The 17053-nt window shown below is 64.2% G+C and overlaps 3 protein-coding genes across 3 annotated transcripts; all 3 read left to right on the top strand.

The window, feature by feature from the left end:
• Nucleotides 1-753: 753 nt before the first annotated feature.
• LMXM_20_1520 (conserved hypothetical protein) lies at nt 754-5505 on the top strand (the record flags this gene model as incomplete). The annotated part of the gene is made up of 1 exon (XM_003875165.1): nt 754-5505. The coding sequence occupies one exon, from the start codon at nt 754-756 to the stop codon at nt 5503-5505; it is 4752 nt and encodes a 1583-aa protein (XP_003875214.1).
• Nucleotides 5506-6672: 1167 nt separating this feature from the next.
• Nucleotides 6673-12993, top strand: LMXM_20_1510 (conserved hypothetical protein; the record flags this gene model as incomplete). Its single annotated transcript, XM_003875164.1, has 1 exon — nt 6673-12993. The coding sequence occupies one exon, from the start codon at nt 6673-6675 to the stop codon at nt 12991-12993; it is 6321 nt and encodes a 2106-aa protein (XP_003875213.1).
• Nucleotides 12994-13830: 837 nt separating this feature from the next.
• Nucleotides 13831-16755, top strand: LMXM_20_1500 (conserved hypothetical protein; the record flags this gene model as incomplete). Its single annotated transcript, XM_003875163.1, has 1 exon — nt 13831-16755. One exon carries the CDS (start codon nt 13831-13833, stop codon nt 16753-16755), a length of 2925 nt encoding a protein of 974 aa, XP_003875212.1.
• Between the last annotated feature and the right edge of the window lie 298 nt (nt 16756-17053).

The following is a 17053-nucleotide window of genomic DNA, read 5'->3' as shown; positions in this document are numbered from 1 at the left end:
AGAGAAGGTATGAGAGGCGAGGACAAGTACCTGCACGCTAAGTCCAAGACGAACAACGCCGAGTCTTCAAGTTGCACTCCCAAGTGCTGCACCCTCCCACCCATCCTTGTACCGTACCGCTTGTCACCGCTCACCGTGGGCACCCAGCCCCCTCCCCTAAGCACACACCCTCTCACTGCACTGCACTGCCCCACTCCTCGGCTCAAACTTGCACGCGCAGCATTCAGCAACATACAAGGCGACGGCAGCAACGACTGACGGAGGCAACCGACACATCTCCTCGCCCCACCCACGGCCCGATGCGCTCCGTGCGCCCTCTCAAACCTCTCAACCCACCCCACCCTCCTCTCTTCGCTCTGCAGTGGTGCCCGCGCCTCCTACTGCTTCGTGGGGCCGGCCGGCACACCGGTGCACATCCAAGTTGACTTCACTCAGCACGGTCTCTCACTCTCTCTTTCTCGACTCCTTTGACGACCTGCACATGTGCGTCGCACAGTCGTAACCATGGACACGTCACTACCCATGCTGCAGGGACCATCTCCCGCCTCGCCACGAAAACACATGTCAGACTTGGCCCCTGGCGCCGCATCTGCCACTCCCGGGCCTGCGCAACGAGCGGCGGGTGGCGGCACACTACACGAGCGGCTTGCCGCGCGGCACCGTGACGCCATCGAGGCTTTCCTCGCTAGCGCCCGGTCGTTTAACAGTGACGTCGACGCAGCGCAACAGCAGCGTGTAGTGCTGCTGCACACCATGTTGGCTGAGAGCCACGCTACCACTCTGTCGATGATAGCCCAAGAGCAGCAGCGACTCTCTGAGCAGCAGGCAGAAGCCCAGGCGCACGACGAAGCGCTCCGGGATGCTGACCCGGATGCAGTGCTGCCAGTGTGCACCGACATTTACCACTGCTCCACCGCCGACGATCATGGCCGGGCACGGGCCATGACTCTCATGAAGCAAGATCGGCTGCGCCTCGTGCAACTCCTTGTCGAAGTGCGAGATCGTCACCGCAGCCGCGTGGCAGCGATCGATACGTGCTTCGCGGGCATCGCCAGTGCGGAGGAGGCACGCTGCAAACACATCCAGGCGGCCGTGCAAGAGCTGATGGCCAGCCTCACCCGCATCGCCGTCACCAGCACAACCGAGTCACAGGTACTTGCGCAGCGCATCCTTCACCACACCAATGAGCAGCTCGGCGGGAACTACTTGGGCATGCAGACGATGGCGACGCAGCTTCGGCAGCGGGAGCTGTACAAGCATCAGCACTACCAGCGCACGCTCGTCGCGGTCTACCGGGACACGCAAGTGTACATGGCTCAGCAGCATGTGACGTGGTGCATCACAGTGCTGCGCTCGGCGCTGTTCCACCGCCCGGAGGGGCGGCTGCAGTCTGTAACGGCAGCAGGGCAGCTGATCGGAGCTATCCGCAGCGAGGCCGAGGGGCTTGTTCGCGGGCTGACGGAGGTGGTGGACTCCCTCGAGGTTGCGCAACCGTCTGCGAGCACCGCGGAGCTTCAGGTGTGCGGCGGCAGTGGCTCCAATGGTTGGCTGCGCTCCTTCGAACCGAATGTGCATCAGCCCGTCTTCGTCGACGAGGACCCGCGGGCGGTGCTGGAGGAGTGGCACATGCGCGTGAGCGTTCTCCTGCGGCACTGCCGCGCGCGCTGTAACGAGCTGATGGTCCGCGTGAGAGCTGACGAAGCTGCGCGCACAAGCGTGGCAGCCGCCCTTGCAGAGCACACCCTCAGCGATGTCGAAGCGATTGCGCGTCCACTCAGCGAGGAGCCGTTGCTGCTACAGCGTGCGTCTCTCGCGCACAGCGGCACTGATAAGGATGGGCAGGATGTGTCACCCGACGAGGGTGCTGACTTGCTTGACGACGCACTCCACTCCCTTACCGATGCCCATTCCGGGGTGCTCCTCATGAAACAGTCCATCGCGCAGTCCGCCGCGTGGGCGCTCTGTGTGCCCGCCATCGAGAAGGAAGGGCAGTGGTTTGTGCATCTTGTGTCGCGCGGCTTTCGGCGCGGCTACGCCCAGTTCTGCGCCGATGCCGTCAAGTCCACTGGCAGCATGCTGGTGAGCCTTGAGGGGGTCACCGACATCCTCCTCGCCTCCACACGTGGCCTGCTCGGCTTCCTGCGCGGACTCTACGCGCAGTGGCAAGAAAAGGAGATGGACTACCGCGACGAGGTGGCCCGGCTGGAGCTGCAGCTGCGTGTGTTGGAGGAGGAGCTGCGGCAACAGGAGACGCCAGCTTCCGCGGAGGCGCGGTACACGGCGGGGCTCCTGTGCCTCCAGTCCATCGCCGACGCCCACACTCGCTACTACGAAGCCGTTCGCAGTCGTGTGGCAAACGCGACCGCAGACGTGCTGCAAGTCGGTCAGGCGTGTGTCGGGGAACTGAGCAAGCAGGCGGGGCTGTCGTGGGCCGGGCTGAGCTCCTCTGACGAGTGTGAAATACCATACACTCCACAACAGCAGCTCAAGAGCAAGAACTCTGCCGCCACCGTACCTGCAAGCGCGCAGGAGAGCGTGCCCGCTGCCGCTGCTGCACCGCGCTGGTCCACCTCACACGGGGAGGAGTTCACCATCGACTCCGTCGCCTTCCGCTTCGTTTGCGTGACAGCACGTAGTGGCGGCGGCGATGTAACTGCGAATGTTGGTGCGAGCCTGGAGGACTTCGATGACGACAAGACGGCGGCTGCTGGGGCGGCTCCGGGAGCGGACTTCCAGCAGTTCTACTTGAACCTGCTGCCCGAGCTGCAGCCAGCGCAGCAACACGTGTCGTTTTTCCTTTCCCAGTCGCGAGTGTCAGAGTGGAAGGAGTATCTGCGATGTGCGCTCATGGAGTGGGGCCTCAGCCTGCAGCGGCATGCGTGGGAGAGCTGGCGGCTGTACACGGCAGCTTTTCAGGCCGATGTACAGCACCGCGTGGCAGAGGTGCTGCGATACCATCATCGGCGTCCCGCGACGTTGCAGGCGACCATCTACGAAGCCCGCGTGCGCGAGTTGATAGATGTAAAGAACAGGGGGGACAAGATGCTCTCGCGGATAGCGGAACGCGTGTCGCGTGTGCAGACGCTCAAGCAGACATTTCTCACCCAGACATCACACAGCGACTCGGACGAGGCGCTCATTCGCGAGCGCGCCACCCTGCTCGTGAAAGTGCGGGAAGCTATGTCGACAAACGCCGTACGGACGCTGGTAAGCCGGCACGAAGCCCTCTGCGCCGAGTACTGCACAGCGCTGGCAGACCGCTGCGCTGAGGCGGTGCGCAATCTCGAAAGGGCCCGGGCAGTCATCGAGGAGGACTGCGCGCAGCTGCTGCACGATCGAGCAGTGGAGCTGCGCGGCGGCGACACGGCGGCGCAGCTGCCGGTGGACGACCCGGTCCAGATGCGCGTCGACCACCTGCGCGCAGAGGTGCAGGTAACACTCACGCAGTCGCTCAAAGCCGTCGAGGATCAGCAGCAGACGCGCGCTGCTGAGGTCGATAGCTGGAAGGCAAAATGGACTAGTACGGTGGAGCACAGCAGCGCGGAGCTGAGCGTGTTCCAGACCGTGCAGGAGGGGTTGGCCCGACTGAAGGCACAGGTGCAGACGCTGCTCACGACAGCGGCGACGGAAGAGGCAGAGCTTGCGGCGGGGGTGGCGATGGTGGTGAGGGAGGTGGACGAGGCCTCCGCCGCACCGGTGATGGACTTGGCGGCCGCTATGCATGCCCTGTTCAAGGAAAGCCCCTCTGCAGCCTCACCGGCGGGTGATGGTGGTGGCGACACGCCGCTGACAACAGAAGATCTGAAAAACATGGTGGAGCACAACCTCAAGGTGACAAAGGCGATGCAGCAGGACCGCATCCGGGCGACGTCTGCGTGCGCCGTGCTCGCCTCTCTGGACAAGCTCCGTGGGCTCTTGTACGCGCGTGGGTGCCGCTTGGGGCTGCTGGCGCACACAGTCGAGATGTTGCGGGTGTCGCCGCTGCACTACGTGCTGCCCATGGCGCTTGGGGAAGAGGAACCCGAGACGGTGCGCGGCCGCACCGGCAGCCGCAGCCTCTCTTCGAAGGTGGGGCGCCGCACCAAAGACGTTCAGGGCCCTCCCACCGCTGGTCACACTGCCATGCCCCTCTCCACGCCTGCGACGTACGCTGAGCAGGTGGCGCAGTGGACGGCACATGTGCGGAGGGACGCAGAGGCTGCGGCACAGCGCCATATCAAAGCCTTCCCGGGAGACATGTACCGCCGACTACCTGGAATGACTAGCGGCACGGTGGAGCAGCTCAACGCCGCCGTCGCGGCACTGTGCCTTGCACAGCAGGAGCGGGTCAAGTTGTACACGACCAAGGCAGGCCAACCCTTTCGACAGCGCGTGCAGGAGCTGTGGAACACGCTGCAGAGCACGCCATCTCTCCTCGTGCGCACCTTGAGCTCAGGGGCCACGACCGCTATCCACGAACGTGTCGAGACTGTGCTGCGGCCGTGGTGGCGTTTTCAGGCACAGAGTAGCGAGCAGTGGCGTGCGCACCGGGGGGCAGTCAAGCTTTCCTTAACCCGTCAGCCCAACGCCACAGCGCTCACGTCGCTGACAGAAGCAGAGGCAGCTCGCAGCGACACGACGGAGTTGGCCCTGCAGCAAACGTGGGCCTGGAGCCTGCGAGAAGTGGAAGACGAAGTCGGGCTGCATGTGGCGCGCTGCTGGACAGCTCTGCACTCCTACTCGCACCTTCTCAAGGGATTGGTCACCCCGCAGCACCTCGTCCCCACGACAGAGGTGGTGGAAGGCGGCCACCATCGCGGCCTACGGCACCTCCTGGAGCTGCGCGCGCAACACGAGCGAGCAGCCGCAGAGTTGGAGGGGACGGCCGGCGCGAAGAAGGACCCACGACTGCAGGAGGTGATGCCGCTGCACCGCGTCGACGTCCCTGGTACCAACCCATCTGCGGCTAGTAAGCGACACGCCAACGCATCTGTGGCAGCAGCAGCGGCGGCGGCGATGGAGAGTGCGCCACTCGCGCAGCTTTCGCAGTGGAGTGATGTCGAGTTACCCGGACTGCCGCTGAACACCTGTGTCCCCCTCTCGCAGTACAACGCGCAGCACCCCCAAACTGCCGTAGCCCCACCTCTGGCGGCATCTGCGTATGTGCCAGCTGCTGTCCGCTTCACCAGCGACGGCAAGGGGCCTCAAGGCCACGGCAACCGGCGCACCTCTGCAGCGACGTCCTCTGCATCCTCAAACACGAGTGGCCGCAAAGGACATGCATCGACAGCGATAGACGCAAAGGCCGCTGCCGCTGCCGCCGAGGCCTCTGTTCCGCTTCTCGTACCGCGGGCTCCACTCGTGCTGGAGTGCGCGCAGCTCCTCCGCGCCGCGGTGCTGTCGGTGAGTTCGCAGGGCAACGAAGCCGCTGATGTCCTCAGCAACGCATTCGACTTCTACGAGCGGCAGGAGGCACAGTGGCGGCAGACTTGGGCACTGACCTTGAAGGACCTGACAACGATGTAGGGGACAAGCCCAAGCGAGAGAGCACGGATGTGGCCGTCGGCGTGCCCAGCCCTCCTCTGCTTGTCTCTACACCATCCCTCCCTTCCGCTTTTACGAGGACTCTCCTCAAGGCTGTCGCCTCACATGTGCTGGATGTACAGATACCGCGGCGAGCCACTACCGCTAGCATGCCCTAACAGAGAGGCGCCCACAAGCGCGTGCGTGTGTGCGGTGCATCCGACACTCTTTCCCTTGCCCATTTGTCCTTACCGATGCATGTGCGTGTTCCCGATGTAACGTATCACGTGCGTAGGCGAGAGAAGGACAGCAACGATACTGCTTCGTCTTCCAGAGCTACCCTATCCGTGGAGGCACTAAGGACTGGCCATCACCATCCTCGCGGCGGCGACGCGCACCCGCCGATGTGCACACCGACTGGTGCACGATGAGTCCGCGTGTTCGGGTACGAACTGTGGGGTGTTTCCTTCGCTGCAGGGAGCAGGAGAGTACCAAGCGGAGCGCGCGCACCACCACCCCCGAGTAGAGGTGGGACACATATTACATCGCCCCTTCTCGTTCCACCCCTCCCCTCTTGATAAAGTCACAACTCGGTGAGTCGTGTGCTGGATGAGCGCCGGATGCGCATGCTTTTCTCGCCTGCTCCTCCCTCCTCGAAAGCTCGTCGCGCTCTACAGCTACCATTTCTATCTCTTGCCCCTCCCACACACACACACATATATACACCCTTCCACTCCCCCCCCCACTTCACTCTCCACGGCGCGCTTCGTGGTCGGTGGGTGCCAGTCACTCCTGTCTACCGCCGTGTAGTTCACGGTGCTCGCTCAGTGCGCACATCGGCGGCGGCAGCCCGTCTAGCACGTCACGCCTGATTCGGACGAAAAAGGTGGCGAGAGGCAGACGTGTGAAGGGGTGTAAGGAGTCGCTTACCGACGCCCCGTCCTCCTCGCCCTCGCTCTTCCCTCGCCACCTCACCATTGCACTGTCCCCTGCACCGAATCGTGCCAGTCACGTCCGACACTGTAGCCCACATCACAGACGCGCACCAAGGACGGCTTCTCTATCCTCTGTTCACCCTTTGGCATGCTTCGCAACCGCTGCTGCCGTGACACGTGTCCCGCCTAGCTGATTTCTTGCGTTGCCCTCAAGCAGACGCATACAGACAGGCCCATGGCAGAGGAGACGCAGCATGACCTGCCCACGCTTGTGAGCTCGCTGCAGGCCGCCACGGTGGAGTGGAGCTTGCCAGCGCAGCGGGTGACCAACTCGAGCATGACAGGCAGCAGCATCAGCAGCGGTGGCGGTATGGTCGGCGTACGAGTGGGAGGACGGTATCTCCGCTACGCACAAGTGCTGCAAGATATCGATAAGCTTTTCGCCGACGTACGCGTGGGCTCCAGCGCTGCGCTGGTGGCATGGTGCGCCTCACTGCAGCAGAGCAGCGTCGCGGGCCACTTTGGTGCACTCATCGTCGACCACGTCTTGCAGGGTATGCTCCCGTACGTGGCGCTGCAGCAGTGTCTGCGTTTACTGGACACCTTCCTCGGCTGGGTAACTCGACCCAACGCTGGTAGCGCGGAACTTGGCATCGGCGCCGCCAGTCCGAGCTGCCCGGTGCTGGTGCCAAGCCATGTCGTGGTGGAGTGGATCGAGTTGACGTGGTCAACAGCGACGACTCTCTCTCGCGACAACGCTGGCACCTCGTCCCCCATGTCCACCGCAAGCCTCTGTGGGGCATTGCAGCTCCTACCCATCCTCTTGCGCTGGAACCTGGCGGGATCGCCGCTGCCGCCGTTCCGCCGCGCGCAGCTGCCGCACCCAGCGAACATGCTGTCGTTGGAGGCTCGCCTTTTGGCCCTGCAGGTGCTGCCGCCGCTGCTGCAACACCAACCAGGTGCGCTGGGCATCCAAGCCTGCACTTACGAGATGATCGAGTATATAAAACGAGCGTGCACCAAGGCAGCGGAGCTGAGTGTGCGGATCGCAGCCGGAACGTCGCTCCGCGGTTTGCTGGAGGCGGGCCTGCGCGTGTCCTCGCCGACGGTAGCGTACTCGCTAATGGACATGCTGCTCACCCTCTGCGACGAGGCGTCCCTCCAAAACGTCGCCGACGAGGAGCTGTACGACGTTGGGGTGGCCATGGGCTACCTCCTCGCCTTCTATCAATGTGACTTCACGATGGACGTGCTGGCGGACGTCCTGCAGGCATCGGCCGCATCCACATCGAAGCCTGCAGGGGAAGAACGCAGTGGGTACCGCAGCGTTGGCGGGGGCGGCAGCGGCAGCGGCCGTGTGCGGTGGCAGTTCTTTGGCGGCTCAGACGCCGTTGAGGGGAGCCGCGTTGTGCAGCGCAGCTTTAACGAGCGCATGAGTCGCCCCGCCCAGCGCGCCCTTGCCACGGCTCTAGCAACGCTCTGCAGCTGCTGCGCTACCCCTGCCACCACCGCCGATGCCATCCAATGCTGCTTCGTGTTGTTGGTTCCTTTAGCCGGAGACGCGCGGGCGTACATGCCGCGGCTTCTCGCAGATGCCATGCTGGAGTGGGCCACGCAGCTCCCCTCGAACGGGTACCGAGTGATGCTGGCAGACGCGCTGCGTGGCTACATCCAGCGGTCTAGCGAGGACAAGACAGTGGCGCGCACCGCTATGGTGGCGCTCCAGGGCGTCATGCTCACCCTCACGTCGTCGCTGGAGATCGGCTTTAACGTAGCTGAGGACGTGCTGGCGGCGGTGCAGGCGACGCCGAGTCTTCTGCACGCCGGCGTGGAGGTGCTGGGGGCGGTGGCGCGCACGAATGTGTTGTACGCACGGCACCTGCAGCACCAGTGTGCGCGGGTCGACAGCGCAGACGTGGCTAACACGCTCGCATTCCAACTACATGTGCGGGCCTTGCTAGACGCTGCCTCCGTGCTTCGAGCAGGGCCCGCGTCACAGGAGGACACACTTGGCGAGGAGGACCGCGTCTCCTTGGTGCACGTCTGCATTCGGCTTCTGCTGCGCCTTAGCCGCGGTGACCCGCCTCGCACCGTGCAGAACGTTCACTACCGACAAGCTGAGCTGATCTTCCGTCTTACCCAGCTGCTCTACGACCTCCTGCGCGGCAGCACAAAAGCAGTGCTGGGAGCCATTCGTGATGAGGTGCTGCCCTGCACAGTGGGGTTTATGAACCTCCTCGTCGGCAGTCCCGCGCCAACGATCGCCTACTACAAGGCTGTTGCGGCGGCGTGCGCGATGCTACGGCGAGCTCCAGTCATCAGTGATATGGAGTGCATGCTGGCGGTAGGCTTTCTGGAAGCGCATCGTGCCTCGCAGACCAACGCCGCGGAGCAAGACTCCAGTGCGGCTACCTCGTCGGCAGCGACAGCGTACTTCGCCATCAGCCGCGGCTCTCTCTTCAAGCTCATCTCCAGCAAGCCGTGGATCACGTGCAAAGATGACGGCAGCCTCCGCTGGCTCGCCGCGCAGGCCCTGAAAGACGTCGCCACCGCGTGCGCGCAGGGCGTTCCGGTGCTCAGCTTCGCTGACGCCTGTGACGCAGCAGTCGCGTCGGCCGCGCAGTCGATGCGGCTGCTGCGTTCGGATTTCCTGCCTAACCCCGCGTCCGAGACGTCCTTTGGCGCAAGCTCCGCGGCTGCAGAGACTCCGACCCACACAGTGGAAGAATGCGGCGGTCACGCGGTGCGGCTGCTGCGCTGGACGCTGCGCCACTTTCTGCAGCGAGCCGGTGCCGATGGTGTCTGCGTTGCACTCCTTACCTCCCTGCGCACCGAGCTGCTCGAGGTGTGCTGCACGCCCGTGGGCGCCGGTGCCGCGGAGAGCACCGAGGACGGGGCGCGGCGGGCGCTTCAGCAGGATGTGGCCCTGTGGAATTGCCTATGCATCGTGGAGCAGTTCCTGCGGGAGGCATCGCCTCGAATGGCGGCAGCGCTGTGGCAGAATGCAGATTGGGACGCGGAGGTGAAACGGTGGCAGTCACTAGCAGCCCAGCTTGTTCCTGCCGTCGCCCGCGCGAGTGTGGAGGTGCGCCTGCTCGCTGCCAGGGTGCTGGGGCACTGCTTGGTCTCCACGGGCCAGGTGGACCTGTACACCAGCCAGACCATGAGCGCCGCGACGCAGGGGTTCGTGGGTAAGTCAGTCCAGTATGACGCCCTCAGCGCGCTCATGGTACTCAGTGAGGCACACAGCTGCTACAAGGAATGTAGAGCAGCCACAGCCGTTGCGACGAGCACAGACAACGATAGCAGCCCGACCCTTCCGCTCGCTACATCGCTGCTGGTAGAAGCATGGAAGCAAATCACCAGCTCCGCGCCAACAGCGAACACCGCGGCGGTCATGTCTGCGCCGCTCCTTTTGCTTCTCTCCCTCCGCCTTACGCGCGCGTATCCGGCAGAGGTGGAGGCGGCGTTGTTCGACAGCGTCATGGCGGCTCTGCTCGCCCCCATGACCGCCGGGAACCGCTTTTGGTGGTCGCCGGCGTCGGCGTTAAGCGTGCTCACGGCTGTGCAGCAGCTGTGGACAGCGTTCCCGGGTAACATGGCCGGCGCGTCCGCCGTTCGGCATGCCACCGCGCTGGCACTCCTGCAACAGAGCCACGCCGCAGCTCTACGAGGGCAGCGCGCCTCTTCGTCCACGGTGGTGGCGGCGGCACTTGATGCCGTGCACATCTACACGCTGAAGCAGCAGCGCGAAGGGGGACAGGCGGCGCTCCCAGGCACGCGTGAGCAACACGACTTGTGGTACGCATTGTTGCATCAGTGCCTCGACCACGTGACCTTCATACCCCCTGATGAAGTGAACACGGCGTTTCGGGCTAATATGCGGGTGCGAGGGCAGAGCACAGCCCTCCGCCGACGTGTGATGCTGGACGACGATGTATCAAGGCGTCTCGCTGTTCTCTGGAGGATGGCGATAGAGGGGGTCACAGAGGTTTCGCCATCTGCGGCGCGCGGCAACGTGCGGCTGCTAAACCCTGTCGACGTTGCGGTGCAGGTGGACGTTGCCATTGCAGCAGCGACGCGGAGGGAGTGGGTGTCTGTTGCGCAGTCCATGTACACGCTGCTACTGTCGCAGCGCAGCACATGGGCACCTCTCGAGGCCGGTGGGGCCGACTCACCACTAAAGATGTACCTTGACGGCATCCGCGCAGTTTTGCAGGCGCGTTCGCCACATGTGCAGGTGGACGTTGCGAAGCGGGGCACGGATATGTTCGCGGCCGTGGAGGTGGCGGGCGCAGCCGACACCGTGCGCGGTGGTGGCAGCGACAGCGAGGACGCCAAGGAGTACGCGGAGGAGTACGGCGAAGAGGACATGGGCGGCATCTTGAGTGAGGCCGGTGAGGCTAGCAGGGGTGGCGGCACAGGCGATGAGCGAGGGTCGATGGCATTCGACCTCGGCGCCGGCGGCGGCCACTCTGCGGCTGCCTCTCTCACCTTCGATGTCGCAGCCAAGGAGGCGGCCATGTGGTTGCTTTACGGTGTACTGCACTCGATCAGCGTGTCGAGCAGCAGCAGCACCACCACCGGTCGCGAAAACGATGACGAGGCGCGACGAGCGCTGCTGCCGGTTGTTGTGGCGGCGGCGCAGCTGGTGGAGGTGCACCCCGAAGTACAGATGTCCACTATCGCCGTGCTGCACGAGGTACTCGTGGCGTGGGGAAACGCAACGCAGCAGCAGGGCTACAGCCGCGAGACTCCGGTGCTCCTCCAGTGGAAGACGCAACTCGTTGTCGGGCTTACGACGGTCCTTCAGCACGGTCTTCTGTCCCTCGAGGGGTGCACATCGCTCGCCGTGCAGTACAGTCGATGCAACATGGCGGACCCAAGCTCGTGCCGCCGCGTGTTGCGCTCGCTGCTGCTACTTCTACACGCCTGCCACAGGTTGCACGACAGAGGGCGCGGCTTTCTGCTGATCGGAAGCAGCGGCGCAGGGCACGTTATCGTCGCCCTGGCAAAGGTTTCTCAGGCGTCAGCGATGCACCCAGAGGGCGGCGACGTTGGTGGTAGTGCCAGTGATGGTGCGGCAGCGGAGCAGTCACAGAGGAACATTCTGCGCTCGTTGACGTCGGCACCGTGTCAAGCTGCCCTGACGTTGCTGTGCGAGCTCTTCGTGACGGCAGCATCTCTGGCCAACGGCTACGTGCAGTCCGCCGACACCATTGGTCTTGGCTGGAGTGACGGCGGCGAAGAAGACGATGGTACCTCGGTAACGTCTTCCGTGTACGCCTCACGTACGTCGGTCAGCGCTGGTGACGTGCTGCAGGCGGTGGCGTTTCTCACGCAGGAGCCACTGAAGGCGGTGCTGGGGCCGGCACTCCGGTACGCGTCAGGCTGCCTGGCGGTTCTTGTGCTTTCAACCCTGTCGCTCTCCGCCACACCACCACCGCCACCTGACGGCAGCCCATCCTCAAGCATGACGGCGCTAACAAGCATGGTGGCCCTCAGCGGTCAGCTGGCCGCAAACCACCAGCGCCTCCTCGCGCAGCTGGCGCAGGAGAGACTGTGCGCGCGCATCGAGAAGTGTCTCTCAAGTTCGCAGCCGCTCCAGTCGGAGTGGGATGCTGTCGACACGGGGCTGCTAAGGATCGTGACGGTGGCGCCAGTGTCACGTGATACTGCTGCGGCCCTGCTCGAGCGCATCACCCCCGTTCTATCGCAGCCCGCTGCCAGTGGCTGGAAGGCAGAGGTCGCTGCCTCTATCCTCCTTGTGGGCATGACCGCCTCCCTTGACATGAATCGCCTGCTTCCGCTCCTGACTGCGTTGTCGGTAGAGTCGCTTCTCAGTGATGTGCCGCAGGAAGTGCTGGCTCGGCTGCACCAAGCAGTCCGCTCATACCTGCGTAAGGGAGGGTCGACGCGGGCTCGCGCGCTGGCACTGGCCTCTCCAGCTGGTCTGCTGCTGGCGGAGCACTGTGCAACGTCAGACGACTCCTCTGTTGTGTGCCATTCTCCACTCACTCACCGCGCAGCATGGCCAGTGGTGCAGCAGCTGCTTTGGGAGGCGCGCGACCCTCTTCACGTTGTCACCGTCATGTGGAGCAGCACCCCGTCCCCAGCGCATGCGACCTCCTCCTGCTCAGCCCCCCTCCGAGAGCAAGTGCCGCAGCATAGGCTGCAGGCGGAGATACTCCTGGCCATTCTCGCCAGCCTCGGTACCTCGTCAGCCTCTCACACAGACGTTAGCGAGGCCGTCGTACCCTTGTTGCTGCGTTGCGGCCACCTAATGAGTGAGCTACTTGTGGGCATCATGGCCTCGGCTGAAGAACACGCTGCGACCCCTGACTCGGATGCGCTGCACACCGTGCTCGCCTACGTTGTGGCGGTGCTCTGCACGCCTCCCAGTGCGGCGTTTGCAGTGGCGCTGAGGCCTGTAGGCCTGCACTTGGTGCGCACGGTGGCGCCGTCGGCTGGCCCGGCGCTACGCGAAGCCATTCAACGCCTGGGGCCTACCAAGGCCATGCAGCTGCGCTCCTTCATGGAGGGATCTTGCGCCTGAATTGCTGAGCTACAACTCTCCCACGCCTCCGGCTCAAGCGCATTCTCTGCAGTATGGCGTGGTTTGTGTCCGCGCGTCCGCCTGAGTGTGTCGGGGGGTGGGGGAACAACACATCTCTTTCCTTGCGTGGCCGGATTGTTGCCTCACCGGCAGCGACAAGGCATCGCCGACGACTGGACGAGGGCGTGTCTGGTCACAATGCTGAGCGTGTGTGCACGTATTGATGTCATGAGTGAAAAAAGCTAAGCCTAACGCGATCTACATATGGTGGGCTGGACCGGTGGCGGCCACTGTGGCACCCATCACCTGCCATGGCCAGCGGTGCGATGACGATCATGGAGGGGGAGGGAGCGATAGCCTCTGCCCTCTTTCATCGGCTCATGTCACGCAGCGTCGACTGCCCGTCGGACACCTTCAACTCTCCGCCACCACCATCACCCGTTCTCCTCTGCCTCTCTACGCACGCATCGCCGCACGAGTTTTGGTGCTTCACCGTGTTGGTTGCTTCTGGAGCCCATCAGACGCATGCCATCCATGGTGCGCGCGCCTCCTGTACGCCATCCTTCCTTCAGTGGATCGCATCTTCTCACCCCCCTCTCACTTTTCCCGTACCTCACATCCCCCCCCCCCACGCTCCCTCCCCTACACGGCAAACACGCCGCACGCATCACAGGATATCAACGCCATCAGCACGAGTCGTCATCGTCCACGTCGATGTGTTGACCCCCTCCCCTCGACGAGAGACAGCCAAGCACGTTACCGCTGCCCAGCAGAGCAGTGACAGCATCAGGTACTACAGAGCAGAGCAGGAAAGCACTACAAGGGACCACACCGCGCATGTACGCCTTCCTCCCCTCCTCGGCTTCGCGGACGCAGCCGCTCGACTGGGTGACGCTCATCACGAACGCGCTAGCGGTGGCAAGGGAGGCACCATCGGAGCAGGCTCTCAACACCCTCGTGATGATGCAGTCTTACGCGACGGCCTCGCCGGACGTCTTCACCAATGTCTCCCGCGGTGCGCGAGATGTGAAGGAATATGTGGCGCTGCTGTGCGCCATGGACGAGGCGATCGGCGCGTGGCCCTTGCGTGTTCGGCAGCTGCTGGACGTACCGCCGGTCATCCTGGTGCCGGCTGGAGGCCCCGGTGGCAGCTTTGTCAGTGTCCCAGTGCACACGCCGCGCGGCGAGGCGCTGGTGTTCCTGTTTAACGTGTCGCTCTATCACATGGACGCTGGACTGCGCTATCTGGCCCGTGTGCGGGCGGATGCGTCGATAATGATTTCATCCAACGCCTCGCGTAGACTGGGCGGCAGTGGCTCCGTCGCGGCACCGAACCAAAACGCCAAGCTGGCAGCCCAGCACTGCCGCCTTGCGGTTGACGTGCTGCGCTGGTCAGAGGCCCTTCACGCAAGTCCGGGTTCTCCCTCCGCACTCGCGCTGCGCCACCTGCGCAGCCACATACCACTGGACGTGACAAGGGACATGGGCGTGCTGTGCTCGGCAGTGGCTAAGTACGTGTACGCTCTCTCCTCTGCATCCACCAAGGACAAGCCGGACGTGTTGGCGAGGCTCGCCTTCGATGCGGCGCAGCTGCAACTCCCTGGGTGCGTTCCCACTAGCAGCTCGCTGCAGCTCTTGCCCTCCCTCCTGCTCGCCACCTACCACTACCACAAGGCCACATGGTACTACTCGGCCAGTAAGGTGCCAGACATGGCTGAGGCTTTCGGTCACATGCAGTACGCCGACACCCTCCTACGCAGCTGCGACGCGCAGTGGGGAGTGGAGGAGGCGCACACGCAGATGGAGCACGAGTCGCGGCAATGGTGGGGGCGCCGACTGGCGTCCTTCTTCAAAGGTGCTAGCCAGGCGAGCGCGTCGGCAGCGAATCGGCCTCGTAACGAAGCACCTCGTGGCGGCGGCGGAGTGAGCAAAGCAGCGGGTGTTTCCAGCTCCGACGAGGTCGATCACAACACCGTTGTTGCGGCGCTCCAGCCGGCCACGGAGTACCCGAGCCTTCACGCGCTCCTGGTCCACGGTGAGGGCAGATCGGCATCAAGAGCAGCGGGCGCTGCCAGCTCCGATGACCGCAACGACGGTGCACCGACGGCGGCCACGATTGCGGATGTGCTGTTTGTTTATCCGTACCTCCGCCTGCTCCTGCAAGACGTGTGTGACTGCCTGCAGCGGTACAAACGAGAGAACGAGCTCGTGTTCTTCGTGAAGGCAACGGCCGCTGACGTCGTGAGCCGTGACGTGCCGGACGTGACAGCCGCTATCGGCGGCGGTACAGCGGATGCGGCAGAGGAGAGCGGGCTCTTCGAGCCCCGCGCAAGCCTCTTCGCTTCGTTGCCATCCACGAGCACGCTTCAACTGGCCTTGGCCCAGGAAGAGGAGTGTGGGCAGGCGCAGCAGGCACTCGCGAGCCTGCTCCAGCATGTCGAGCGAGACCAGCGAAAGCTCTCGCTCTTCATCGAGCCTCCGAACACCCTTCAGCAGGCTCTGGACGCGCTGGAGGCTCTCCTGCCGCAGGCGGCTCAATGGGGTTCTCTAGACGTTGTCGTCAACGCAGCAGCTGAGGCGGTCGAGGCGGCTGCGCAAGACTTCATTGACGTGGCCGCCGCCTGGCAGGAGGACCACGACGCCTACGTCGGTGCCCGCTGCGCTGCGCATCCTTTGCTCAAGGATACTCGTGCTGAGCTGGCGGTGTGGAGCGAGCGAGCGGCTGTAGCACTGCAGCGGTGGAAAGCACTTAAGCTACCCTCCGAGGTTGACTCCCGCAGCGCCTTCCTCGATGCCCTTGTCCCCATCAGCAGCGAGCTTCACGCGTACCTGGCGCAGAGCGGTGATGTCTGCAGGGATGCGCGAGACGTGCTGATGTGCAGCCCCGGCAGCGTCACCGTTGCACAGGTGCAGGCGTGCACAGCAGCGGTGGACGCGGCGAGGCAGTCTGGCATCGAACTGTTGACGGGCGTGGCCGCGGCGGCCCCCCGCCGCTCGACACCGCGGCCGCCACGGTACAGGGCAAGTGGTGGCACTCGCACGCGGAACTCGGACGGCAATGGCAACGCCGCTGGCGGGGAAGAAGATGAGTCCGCGCCGGCCCCGCAGTATGCTGAGGCCGAGGCGGCTGTTGAAGCGATGGTGCAGGTGCTAGAAGAGGCCCCTATGGTGGTGGCCCACGTGGAGAGCGCCGCCGCGGAGCTCCGCGACATGCAGAAGAAGGCTGTCGTGACGCCGCTGGGCCAGTTGCGTGACGTCCGCTTTCTCCCCAACCCCATCAAGCAACCCATCAAGGGGGCAGACGAACAGAGAGGAGGAGGCGCCGTAAGGACGAGTGCCAAGGGTAGCGGCAGTGTCACCAAGACTGCAGACCCCACCAGCCGCGTCGACAACGTCGCCTCTCGGGGCAGCGCTGATGCGTCCTCTCGCAAGCGCACCCGCACCTCTTCACCAGCTAGGAAGCCTCTCTTGCCTGAGCCAACTGCCGACAACGCCTCCGACTCCGTCAGCTCCTCGGAGCTGGCAGACGCGAAAGAGGTGGCTGTCGTGGAGGGGGACGGCGCCACCAGAGCTGCGGTGAGCGGCAGCCTGCTCAGCCGCCTCAAGGCGAACAAGGAACAGCGTCAGCAGGGGTCCAGCAACGCATCCGCCACTGCCTCACCGTCATCGCCCTCCCTGTATACCGCTTCATCCGCGACGGCTGCGGTCTCTGCGAAGAGGAAGCTCACAGCAAAGGCGCCACCGCCCAGACGCGCAGAGTGATGGCGGAGACAGCCAAAGACACAGCATGCTTGACGACTCCGCCCTACACATATTCCCTCTCCCTCTCCTGTTAGATCAACGGATACGTGGTGGAGCGGGTGGAGGAGGAACGGAGCCGCCCGCCGCCCCTCCTTTACCCGTGAAAACCTTCTCCATCAAGAACTGTCACACACGTAGAGAAACAGAGAGGCGCGCACATGTGTGCCGATGCCCGATCGCTCGGTGTCTGTCAGTGCACAAGGCCCCCTCTCACCCCCCCCTATCATCACTGCACACACGTGTATGTGCGGACGTCCAC

The sequence above is a fragment of the Leishmania mexicana genome, chromosome 20 (assembly GCF_000234665.1).
Source record: "Leishmania mexicana MHOM/GT/2001/U1103 complete genome, chromosome 20".
NCBI classification, from domain to species: domain Eukaryota; phylum Euglenozoa; class Kinetoplastea; order Trypanosomatida; family Trypanosomatidae; genus Leishmania; species Leishmania mexicana.
The sequence above is the reverse complement of the archived record's forward strand: the minus strand, read 5'-3'. Positions and strand labels throughout refer to the sequence as shown.